Raw genomic sequence first — 12,166 nt, 5'->3', positions numbered from 1 at the left:
GAAAGTGCCCGAGCTTCGCTCATTCTTTGGGCTGGTGAATTACTACCGTCGCTTCATTAAAGGCTACTCAGCCAAGGCGGCACCCTTGACGGATTTACTCAAGAAAAACAGAACGTGGCATTGGTCCAAAGAGTGCCAACGCGCATTTAAAGAATTAAAGAAGGCAATTTCGGAGGAACCCGTCCTCGCACTTTCGGACCACACAAAGCCTTTCGAAGTTTAAACGGATGCCTCAGATTTCGCCATTGGTGGAGTCCTTATGCAAGAAGGCCACCCCATAGTGTTCGAGAGTCGAAAGCTAAATGATACGGAACGCCGTTACACGGTGCAAGAGAATGAGATGACCGCTATCATACATTGCTTGCAGGTGTGGCGACATTACTTGCTAGGCTCTCACTTCACGATCATGACGGACAACGTAGTGACAAGCTACTTTCAAACACAAAAGAAGTTGAGTCCGAAGCAAGCAAGGTGGCAAGATTTCCTTACAGAATTCGACTATCAGCTCGAGTACAAACTGGGCAAGGCCAATGTCGTTGCGGATGCTCTAAGCCGCAAGGCTGAATTGGCAACACTTAGCATGAGCCAACCGAAGTCCGACCTTGTCTTACACATCAAGGAAGGCATCCAAAAAGATCTGCTAGAAAAAGGATTTGCTGGAGAAAGTGCTCGAGGGGAAGACAAGGTGATTTTGGCAAGAGGAAGACATCCTCCTCACCAAGGGAGATCGACTATTCGTGCCAAGGTGGGGAAAATTATGGAAAGAAGTCATCAAGGAGTGCCATGACTCGAAGTGGGCTGGCCACCCAGGAATCGAGCGCACCACCGCACTAGTCCAAGCCTCGTATTTTTTGCCGCACATGAGGGACGACATCGAGGCATATGTGCGCACTTGTCTTGTGTGCCAACAAGACAAGGTGGATCATCAACTCCCAGCGGAATTATTGGAGCCGCTACCACTCGCAACAAAGCCATGGGAAAGTGTCTCCATGGACTTCATCACATTGCTGCCTAAGTCCGAAGGGTGTGGCAACATCATGGTCGTTGTCGATCGTTACAGCAAGTACGCCACTTTCATTGCAGCACCAGCCGATTGTAAAGCGGACGAAGCAGCCCGCCTATTCGTTAAGCACATTGTGAAGCTTTGGGGAGTTCCAAAGAGCATTGTGAGCGACCGAGACCCTCGGTTCACTGGGCCTTTTTGGACAGAGCTCTTTAAGATGTTGGGGACCGATCTCAAGTTCTCGACAAGCTTCCACCCACAAACGGATGGGTAGACTGAGCGCATCAATGGCCTCCTCGAGATGTACTTAAGGCATTATGTGAGCGCCCATCAGCGGGATTGGGCGAAGCTACTCGACATCGCCCAATTTTCTTATAATTTATAGCGAAGTGAGGCTACGGGCAAAAGTCTGTTTGAGATCATCATGGGATTCTAGCCCATGACCCCCAACGCCATAGCCTCAACTTATGGAAGGAAAAAGCCCCGCAGCACACAAGCTCGCCCGCGAATGGCACGAAGAAGGGAACATCGCGCGAGCCTACCTTGACCAAGCCGCGAGGAAGATGAAAAAGTGGGTGGATACAAGGAGATGACATGTTGAGTACAAGGAAGGTGATCAAGTCATGATCAAGCTCCTACCCCAACAATTTAAGACATTGCGGAAAGTTCACAAGGGGTTAGTGAGGCACTACGAGGGACCCTTTCGAGTTGTACGACGTGTGGGCAACGTCTCGTATCACTCCAACTTCTGCCAAGACTCAAGATCCATCCGGTCTTCCATGTGAGTCTTCTCAAGCCATACCACGGAGATGTGGAGGACCTAAGTCGTGGAGAATCAAGGCGCGTACCAACCGCTGTTGTCACCGCGTTCGACAAAAATGTGGACTACATCATTGCAGATTGCGTAGTTTCGAGGAGAGGCGTGCCACTATACCACGAGTACTTGGTGAAGTGGAAAAACCTCTCCGAGAGCGAAGCCACTTGGGAACGAGAAGACGATTTGTGGCAATTTACTGAACACATCTAGAATTTCAAGCACGAGAGTGCGACGAGGACGCCGCGAGCTTAGGTGGGGGAGTATGTTATAGACCACCCAAGTTACTAGCCTAATTGCCCACCATTTTGGGCTAGAGAGCCAAGACAAGGCCAAGAGTGCTAGCTTGGCCCAATTCCGAAAACTTCTAGGCAACTCTAGCACATGTGAGCTTGTAAATCATCTAGAATTCTCTATACATTTCTAACACATGTAAATTCTAGATAGTTGGTAGATTTCTCTAGAATCTCTAGAGCTTGACAAGCCTCCCCTATAAGTATGGGATGGCATTTGGCATTTGGCATTTGAAAAACAAGCTTAAGCTCTCTTGTAATCTTTCATTCAAGTAATACACTTTTCCTCATTCGACTCCATTGCTCTCTTCTCTCTAGCTCTTCGAAAACCTTTAGGCTTAGCTAGTTTGAGAAGCTCAAGGCTTACTTAACAACATTCGGCAAAGTTGTCTAAGTGTCGTACGGGTTTGCTGCGCAAAACACTCATCTCGTGACTATATCCTGACCTTTGGAAAGGTTTCTTGCATGCAAAGCAATCACCGTCTATCTTCTCACTACAGATCAAAACATGCTTGTGACTAAAATGTCGCAGTATGCCTCTGCCATTGAGTCCATACTCAGTGACTACACATTACACATGAGTGTTGTAGTCACATTCAGTAGAAGAATAAAACGGATGCTTCGGAATTCTCTTTTTGTTGCAAGCGTCACAGTAATACGAAGCATTTTGATCTCTGACAAGTGTTTTATGATCTGGCCTCAAGGTGAGAGAATGTTGGTGATGTTTGTACATAGTAGTCTCTGGCGGTGAGACTGCAAGACATGAGATATAAGAATTGTACTTACATTCCACGCAACGGAGGATGGGATCATCCTCAATTTCCCACTCACATGCATTGCATTCCCATTTTGTCCTTTGGGAGCACATGTTAATGTCTATCAGAGCAAGAAGATGCTCATGACCGTGGAACTTTATGTTTACCATCAGAGAGCCGCATTCAAGATGCAAGCAAAATTCGCACTTTCGACACTCGTACCTTATGGCTTCATCGATATTAAAACCACAGGCAACGCAATTGCAAAGTTCCTTCGAATTTGAAGGTTTCTTGTATAGTAGTTCCAAATGATGGAGTTAATGAAAAAGATGGAGGATAACCTGCGGAAATTCACAACATGGTTTATGGACGTAAAAAACTCACAAATAGCACAACCATAGGTTGGACCACTGATGTTTTTACGGCATAATTTGCTCATCCACTTCTGATTGGTTGCCGTCATCAGTGTCAAGGTGTGATAGTGAAAGAAATGTTTGAAATATTCATGACCTACATGGGAATTAATGATAGTTGCAGCGCACCCAAAACCAATCTCAAAACTACATTCGTCGCAGTCGAACTTATAATGCTGCTTTACTCTTTCTTGATGTCGCCCTATCATCTTGTAACAACTAGACTTTTCCACAAGGTAAAGAGAGTTGTGCGGACGAAAGGTGATTTTGATCTCTTGTGGTAATTCTGCGCATGATTGGTGGAAAATAGGAGTGTTGGGCCAACACAATTTGTAGATATAAAAGCTACCCAAGGGGCGGTGGCCAGCTTCCCCACAAGCAGAGCACCATTGAGGATTGAAATTACACCTGCTGCAATTGTATAATTTACCCGAGAAAGGCCTGCCACACTTATGGCAATGTACTTCAATGAGTGATAATGGATGATCATGGAGGATATAGTTTTTAATTTCCTCTGTTCTCCCTCCTCCCTCAGTTTGCGTCCCTGAATATGTAATTTGTAACTTAATTAAAATTTCGAACAAGAATGGAAATCCAAGTTTGCTTTACGGCTTGAGGCAATACCAGAGACATATTTTGGTTTTTTATATTTATAATTAAAATGCAAGCTTTATACTATTCTATAACTTTACCTTCGTTGCCAGCCCTAGATGATGTCATACTAATCTAAGTTAATTCTTCATCGGTTTCCTTTTGAATGGAATCTGATAAGTCTTTTATGATTACATCTTTTTTGGTGGTCGCCTTATCTAGCTGCACATATTTGAACTCTTTCTTAAGAGAAAGTGACACCTATGAAGCAAAAGCAAAGCGTTTATGATTTAAGCATTTATGAAATGCAGATACACGATAAATAAATAAAAATTGTTCATGAATCAAGGGCATGCAAAAGTTGGTTGTATTACTTTTGATGTATCATAAACTTTCTTGAATCACATAATTAATCAAGGCACCAATTTTCTCCCAATTTATTTTAGTATATGCAGAAGATTAACAAAATTAGCCAAAAGCATACATACCTCAGAAATGATGCAATTTACCTCTACCATAAAGTGGCATGCTGCACAGTAGCAAATACATTGCAGAGGATCTCTTTCTTTCTTGCAAACATCACAGTGGAGATGTACTGGAAAATCATCTTCAATAAAACTATCCATGAGGGTGAGGGTGTGCAAGTGAATCTTATGCTTAATAGCTAGTGGTAAGAGACATTGAAGTGGAGATGTACATTGAAGTTGCATTCCATACAATGCAAAAAAGAGGCATCAGCAGAGGCAAAACTGCAGCATGCTGCACATTTTAGGATAAAATGCAAGTTTTGAAAGAGAGTAAGGGCATGTTCATGACCTTCGTGTTTTATTGAAGGCTGTAAAAAAGCGCAGGTGACATCCAAATGCAAGTTGTATTCTTTGTCACAATAAGTGAAGCCATAGCAGTATTTACCACAAGTGATCGAAATCTCCTTTGACAAAGTGTTCTTCACATTCGTATCCACATTCGTATCTTCACATTTAATCTGCTGCTTCATCTGAGAAGAGAGCTTGGAAGCGTTGTCAATTCTGTTATAGAGACATAAAGGGATTGTATAAGTTCTGCTGTGACGAGTGTGATTTCGAGATTTGCTGGGCTTGCTCTAAGTCACTCCTCAAATACCATGAAGGTCGATACCACGTCAAACACTTAGTTCACATGCATCCCCTGACTCTACTAATGGTAAATAATATGGATTGCTTGTCATGCAAGAAAAAATGTCAAGGTCCTGCATATGGTTGTGTCCCTTATAATTTTGTCATTCACAAATCTTGTTATGAATTACCACATATAATCAAACACTCTTTCCATCCCGGCCATTGGTTGTCGGTCGACCGATCATTTAATTATCATTGCAGTGCCTGTTGCTTTAATGGTGAAGGCCTTAGATACCAGTGCTCTTACTGCCGCAGTGATTATAAGCATGAAATTGACTTGCATCCTGAATGTCGATTTCTGAAAGCAAGCATAAAGTACAAAGGCCACCAGCATCTTCTTACTTTTGTGGAGAATGTGTCTTTCAAAAGCGAATGTCAGGTATGCAGCTGCGAGATTCAGGGTACTGTCTTTGCCCATTGCGTAGAGTGTCGCCTCGATTTTCATTTCCAATGCGATGGTCTTCTCCATCTACCAGCTACTATTGTTCATGAAAATGGCGACGGACATGATCCTCTCATCCTTAATATCGAAACATCATCTATCAAAGATGATACAAAACTACTACTGCATTGTGACGTCTGCAAGAAAGAAAGAGATCCGGTGCATCCCTATTACTGTTGTGCCGAGTCTGAGTACCACGCTCACGTATGATGTGTAGTCAGTGAGGTACAAGCCGAGAGATAGAAGCTGAGGAATTTTAGCCACCAGTACTTCTTGATTCCTCTTGATCACAAGCATAAAAATGATGATGATGATGATTTCTTTTGCTATGCTTACAACATAGGCATTGAGGATGCCCAAACTTATTATGGCTGCGACTCATGTAAACTTTATTTACACAAATCATGTGTAGAGTTGCCGAAAGAGATTAATCATCACTTTCATGCGCTTTATTACTGAAGTGTTTAATAAAGTTTGAAATTCATATGCATGATCTTGCTTTCTTTGAGAAGCTATATGATAACCCGAAATGCACAGCAAGCTGCAATTTTACCTCTCCCGACCATGCTGCTTATTTTCGTTGTGTCAGATGCAACTTCAATGTCCATGTCTTGTGTCCCCAATTATCATCTAAGACTGGTGATGAAGGTAATACTAGTAATTCACAAAGTGTTCTTAAGCTCCCCCACCTCTCCCAACAAAAAAAAGATCAAATTTTCTGAACAATGTGCAAATACATATATTTCAGGGGCGCCCGCAGGAGGAGAGATAAAAGTGAGGGAGATTGAACATTGTGTTCTACACCAGCATCCATTAACACTCTGTGAAATTAATGGTGAAGGTGAACTATTCTGCCCTCGATTCGGCGACCCTTTCTTGGATCAATCCTATAATTGTAAACGATGTCAGTTTTGTCCACAAAGATGCTCCGTTTGCATGACGACCCCATCAGGTAGTTTCTATATTTGCAAACTATGCTGGCCTAAATCTCCTCTGTTTCATAAATCATGTATTGAATTTACGAAAGATATCCAAATCTCCTTTCACCCACATAGCTCTCTCTATGTCGAAGGAGAATGTAGTTCTTCTGACCGGCTTAGTCGCTGTCACTTTTGTAACCAAAAGCCTCTTCACTACAAGTTCTGCTGCGACAAGTGTGCCTTCCAAATTCATTTTGGATGTGCTTTAAAACTTATTAAATATCATAAAGGTCGAGAGCACATCCAACACTTTAGTCACTCGCAACCCTCGACCTTATTGGATTTAGGTAACGTTAATTGTAGGATATGTAAGAAAAGCATCCAAGGTCCAAGCCTTAGCTGTGTCCCATGTGAATTTTATATCCATCAATCATGTTGTGAATTGAAGCAGGAAATTGATCACCTTTTTGATCCACTTCAAAAATTGACACTGTCGAATATGCATGGACCCTATCGGTTCGACAGTTCGTGCAATGCATGTGGCTTCCAAATTAATGGCTTCCGTTACCATTGTGAATATTTTAAGATCTTCTTGCATCCTGAATGTGCAATATCATCGAAGCCAACCATTAAGTACGAGGGTCATGAACATCTACTCACTCTAATGGAAAATGGAAAATGAGTGCAACAAAGGCAATTGCGAAGCATGTGGTTTGGATATTTTGGGTGATTTTTTTGCTCGCTGTGTTAAGTGTGACATCAACTACCACATCCAGTGCGGTGATCCGGTTTCACTACCCCCAACTATTGTATATGAGCATCATGAACATCCACTCGTTCTCACTGAAACACTTGCTGAAGATGACTCTACTCTGTTTTACTGTTACGCCTGCGTGAAAGAAAGGAATCCAAAACATTCCTTCTACTTCTGTGCTAAATGTGAGTACTCGACTCATGTGCACTGTGTTATCACCAAGGTACAATTGGTGGAAAGAAAGAAACTCAAGCATTTTAGTCACCAACATTTCTTGATTCTTCAAGAGAACGGTGATGTTTGCTACAGTGCTTGCGAGAACTTTATCCAGGGAGCATCATACGGTTGTGATCCCTGCAATTATTATCTCCACCAATTCTGTGCCGCGCTTCCAAAGACGCTCTTGCATCCCTACCATCAACATCATTTGCCTCTCCAGAAACCTTTTGTTGGAATATACCGTCAATGCAGTGCTTGTCACAAGCATGGGAATGGCTACATGTTTTCTTGCGTTAATTGCAAATTTAATCTGGATGTTGACTGCATTTCACTTCAACGTCCTTCAATGAAAATTGAAAGCCATGAGCACATTGTTACTATCTTCAAAAAGTTACATAGATCCCCAAAATGCATATGCTGCAATTCTGCCTCTTCCAATATCATATATCTGTGTTGCATGAGATGCAACTATATTGTCCATCTTTGGTGTGCTCCTTTACCGAAGATTATTAAGCATGAGAGTCACCATTATCCGCTTTTCATCACAGATTATTTGTTTGACAAAGCTTATGATGAGGAGGTTTGTGATATTTGTGAGGAGACAAGAGATCAAGAAGAATGTGTTTATTATTGTGCAGATTGCGACTTTGTGGCAGAATTTAATTGCGTACTTTCTAAGGCACGTGGTACTAAGCCTTGTTTTATAACAGTATAATCACATTACTATAAGCATCATCCTGATGTAGTCTAAATATCTTGATTTTTGGCAGGTAATGGCTTGTCTGAAAGGAGAGCGAGGACCTGTCTCGTTAAGAACTATCGACAGAGAGATAACTGATAAGGTTATCAAAAAAGGCTCAAGTTTACAGGACATATATGAAAGAAATTAAGAAAAATGTTGTTTGGTTGCTGAGAAAATATCTCAGAAAATTTCCAGAGAACTTCCAGAGTACTTGTATTATTTTCTTAAATCAGAAATGTTATGATTACAACTTATTTATACTCAATGCTTAAGCATTACTAGAGCTAATGATTAACTGATTTAGAAGAATCTACACATGCTCAACTACAGCTCGATATACAGAGTAAACATAACAGACTCTCAACTACTTAAGCTGAGGTGGCAGCTGAGCTGTCATTCTGCTCATACTCATCTGACGTCACCAGCTTGCTGGTTTTCCTTAGCTTGAGCAGCTTCCTCTTTTCTGCACAATGAGCTTCTCTAACAGCCCCCCTCAAACTCAAAGGACAAGAGTGGACATTGAGTTTGTCCCTCAAGTAATTAAATTGTATGAATGAAAGAGGTTTGGTCATTATGTCTACAACTTGATCTGCACTTGATATATATTGAATGCTGAGCTCTTTATTAAGAACCTTGTTGCGAATAAAGTGTATGTCAATTTCAATATGTTTTGTTCTGGAATGGTAAACAGATTCTTGGCTAATTCAGCTGCACTAATATTATCACACCAAATAATAGGTTTGTCTGTGCAGCATACTCCAATTTCAGCAAACATGGATTGCATCCAAGTTAATTCTGCACTAGCTAATGCCAATGCCCTGTACTCACTTTCGGCACTTGACCTAGCTATTACTCCTTGCTTTTTAGAAGACCATGATATAAGATTATTACCCAAGTAGATACAATATGCACTCACTGATTTTCTGTCATCTAAGTCACATGCCCAATCAGTATCTATAAATCCAGTAAGCTCCATATTGCCTTCTTTGATAAGCTTTAAACCATAGTCCTGAGTGGCCTTTAGATATCTTAAAACCCTTTTACAGGCCATGAGATGCTGTAGTGTAGGAGCAGATACATACTGACTGAGTTTGTTAACTGCAAAAACAATCTCAGGTCTTGTCAAAACCAGATATTACATACTTCCAACAATGCTTCTATAGTATATAGGATCTTCAAGAAAATGGCCAAGCTGTCATTGAACAGACTTCTGTAATTTCAAACCAGTACTTAAAGGAGTATTAATGCCCTTACAACCAATTATATCAACCTTAGCTAACAAATCTCTGATGTATTTCCTCTGAGACAGAAATATGCAATCTTCATCATACAAGACTTCAATCCCAAGAAAATAAGATAAAATGCCAAGATCTTTTAAAACAAAAATTGAGCTTAGTGTTGCAATAAAATGTTCTAATTCAGCACTGCTAAGACCTGTAATCAAGATATCATCCACATATATCAAAACAAGAATCATGGAAGTATGACCCCTTTTTAAAAACAGAGATGTATCAGAGGTAGTATTAGTGAATCCCTACTACAGCAAGCAACTCTTAAGTTTATCATACCAAGCTCGAGGAGCTTGTTTAAGTCTATAAAGAGACTTGTGTAGTTTACACACATAATCAGGCTTTATGTTGTCAATAAATCCTTATGGCTGAGACATATAAACCTCTTATGTCAATTCCCCATTGAGAAAAGCATAACATCCACTTGTCTAATTTTCCATTTGTTCATCACTGCTAAGCTTAGTACCACTCTGACAGTTACTGGTTTGATAACTGGACTGAAAGTTTCAAAGTAGTTTACCCCTACAATTTGCTGGAAACCTTTGGCAACAAGCCTAGCTTTGTATTTGGCCACATCATCATCTGTGTTATATTTAATCTTGTACACCCACTTATTATCCACAACTTATTGATCAGTCTCTTTAGGAACCAAGGACCAAGTATCATTATGAACTAAAGCATCATACTCATCTTGCATAGCCTTCACCCATCTGGAATCACTCAAAGCTTCTTGCACTGAATCTGGTTCTTTGTGAGTGAGAATGGTTGTATATACTTTTGGTTTAAAAATGCCAGATTTACTGCTGTCAGGGTTTGCAGATATGGAATAACCAGTGCTGTTTTCAGTAAATGATTGAACAACAGACAAAGTAGAAAGATGATATATTTGCTGAGGAGAAAAGGAAGTAGAAGAAAGAGGTGATGATGATGACTTAGTGAAACAATGAAATCTAGAATCAGTAGAGTAAGGAAATGTAAGTTCATCAAATATGGCATGTCTTGCTATGTAGAGGTGACTTGAAGGATGTAAACCCTTGTATCCTTTGTGTGATGAACTATAACCTAGAAAAATACATTTACTGGAGTGATAGTCAAATTTATGTTTGTTATAATCCCTCAAGTAAGGATAACATGTACAATCAAAGCACTTAAGCATGTCATAGTTGGGTTGGTGTTTGAAAATTTTCTCATAGGGAGACAAAAGCTTAAGAACAACAGAAGGCATCCTGTTTATGATATACACATCTGTATGAAAAGCTTCCCACTAAAATTTGAAGGGTAATTTAGATTGAGCTAGCAGTGTAAGTCCCATTTCAACAATGTGCTTATGTTTTCTCTCAATCAATCCATTTTGATGATGAGTGTATGGGCAGGAGTGTCTAAAAATGATACCACACTGATTTAAGAATTCAGTGAAAGATCTGTACTCACCCCCCAATCAGATTGTAACTTCTTAATGGTAGTTTGAAATTGATTTTCAATATATGTTTTAAAAAGCTTAAAGACGTCTAAGGCTTCAGACTTAAACTTTAGAGGATATATCCATGTATACCTACTAAAATCATCCACAAAACTGATATAATAGTGATATCCATCTCTAGAAACGACAGGTGAAGGACCTCAGAGATCTGTGTGTATCAGTTCTAAGAACTTGGATGTTTTGGTTGTAGCTGAGGAGAAATGAAGCTTATGAACTTTGCTCATTTGACAAGCTTCACAGATATACTACAGTGCTTGTTTTATTTGATTATCAGAAAAATTTACAGACTTGATATTTTTAAGAACATGCTTTAAGATATATTGATTGGAATGACCAAATCTATTATGAAACAAAGCAACTTTATTCATTGATGTTTTACAAGGTAATGCAATAGATGAATAACAAGATTTTGAATGACTACAACTTGCATTATTAACATCAGTTACAAAATTAAAATTAAAACAAGACAACATGACACTGGTTTATTTGAATTGATCTGAAATAGAAAAGATGATGATGATGATTTAGAGGATGAGTATGGTTTGAATAACAGCCGGTATAATCCTTTTTCAGCAATACCTAGCAGTAGAACTTCCCCCTTTAGAGCATCCTTCACATAACAAATATTTCCAAGAAATTCAATAGACAAATGATTATCAGAAGTGAGTTTAGAAATACTCAATAAGTTTTTGGTAATTAAAGGGACAAGAAGAATATCTTTCAGTGCTATGTGTGGGTGTTTGTGTTGAGCAGATGACGTTTTAAAAACAAAATTTGCATCACCAACATGAGTTATGGGCAAACCTTGTCCATTTCCAATGATAAGCTGATCAAAACCATTAAATTCCTCTCTGACCTGCATATTAACCATGTTGTTGGTTAAGTGATGAATTGCTCCACTATCAAGATACCATCTTTCATCAGCAGGCCCTTCAAAGCTGGCAAGATAAGCAGCTCCAGGTGTAGAAGATATTTCAGATGAACAATGAGGCATAGAAGAATATGTCACTGGATCTAGATTGTAAGACTGATAATTTGAGCAGTTCATAGCATAGGAATCATCAAAATATGGTGCAAACTCAGCATGTGGTTTAAATGCAGCCATGTATGTTGACTTAGGTCCTTTTCCTCTGCTAAATTGCCTTGACTGTGGCACATAATTCTCAATGTATCTGTGCCAACAAGCATCAGCTGTGTGCCCTGACTTATGACATATCTGAAAAACAGGAATGTTATCATCTGATTCAGTTCCAGTTATATAAAACCTTGAACATGAGGCTTAGGATGTGGTAAA

General features: G+C 40.0%; 1 protein-coding gene across 1 annotated transcript; it reads left to right on the top strand.

Moving 5' to 3' along the window:
- The first annotated feature begins 406 nt into the window (after positions 1-406).
- Positions 407-8,251, top strand: LOC18053036. Its single transcript, XM_024190667.1, has 4 exons — positions 407-418; positions 5,343-5,672; positions 7,141-8,028; positions 8,132-8,251. The coding sequence occupies exons 1-4, from the start codon at positions 407-409 to the stop codon at positions 8,249-8,251; spliced, it is 1,350 nt and encodes a 449-aa protein (XP_024046435.1).
- The last annotated feature ends 3,915 nt before the right edge of the window (positions 8,252-12,166 follow it).

Source organism: Citrus clementina, unplaced genomic scaffold, assembly GCF_000493195.1.
Source record: "Citrus clementina cultivar Clemenules unplaced genomic scaffold, Citrus_clementina_v1.0 scaffold_2, whole genome shotgun sequence".
NCBI lineage: Eukaryota > Viridiplantae > Streptophyta > Magnoliopsida > Sapindales > Rutaceae > Citrus > Citrus x clementina.
The sequence above is the reverse complement of the archived record's forward strand: the minus strand, read 5'-3'. Positions and strand labels throughout refer to the sequence as shown.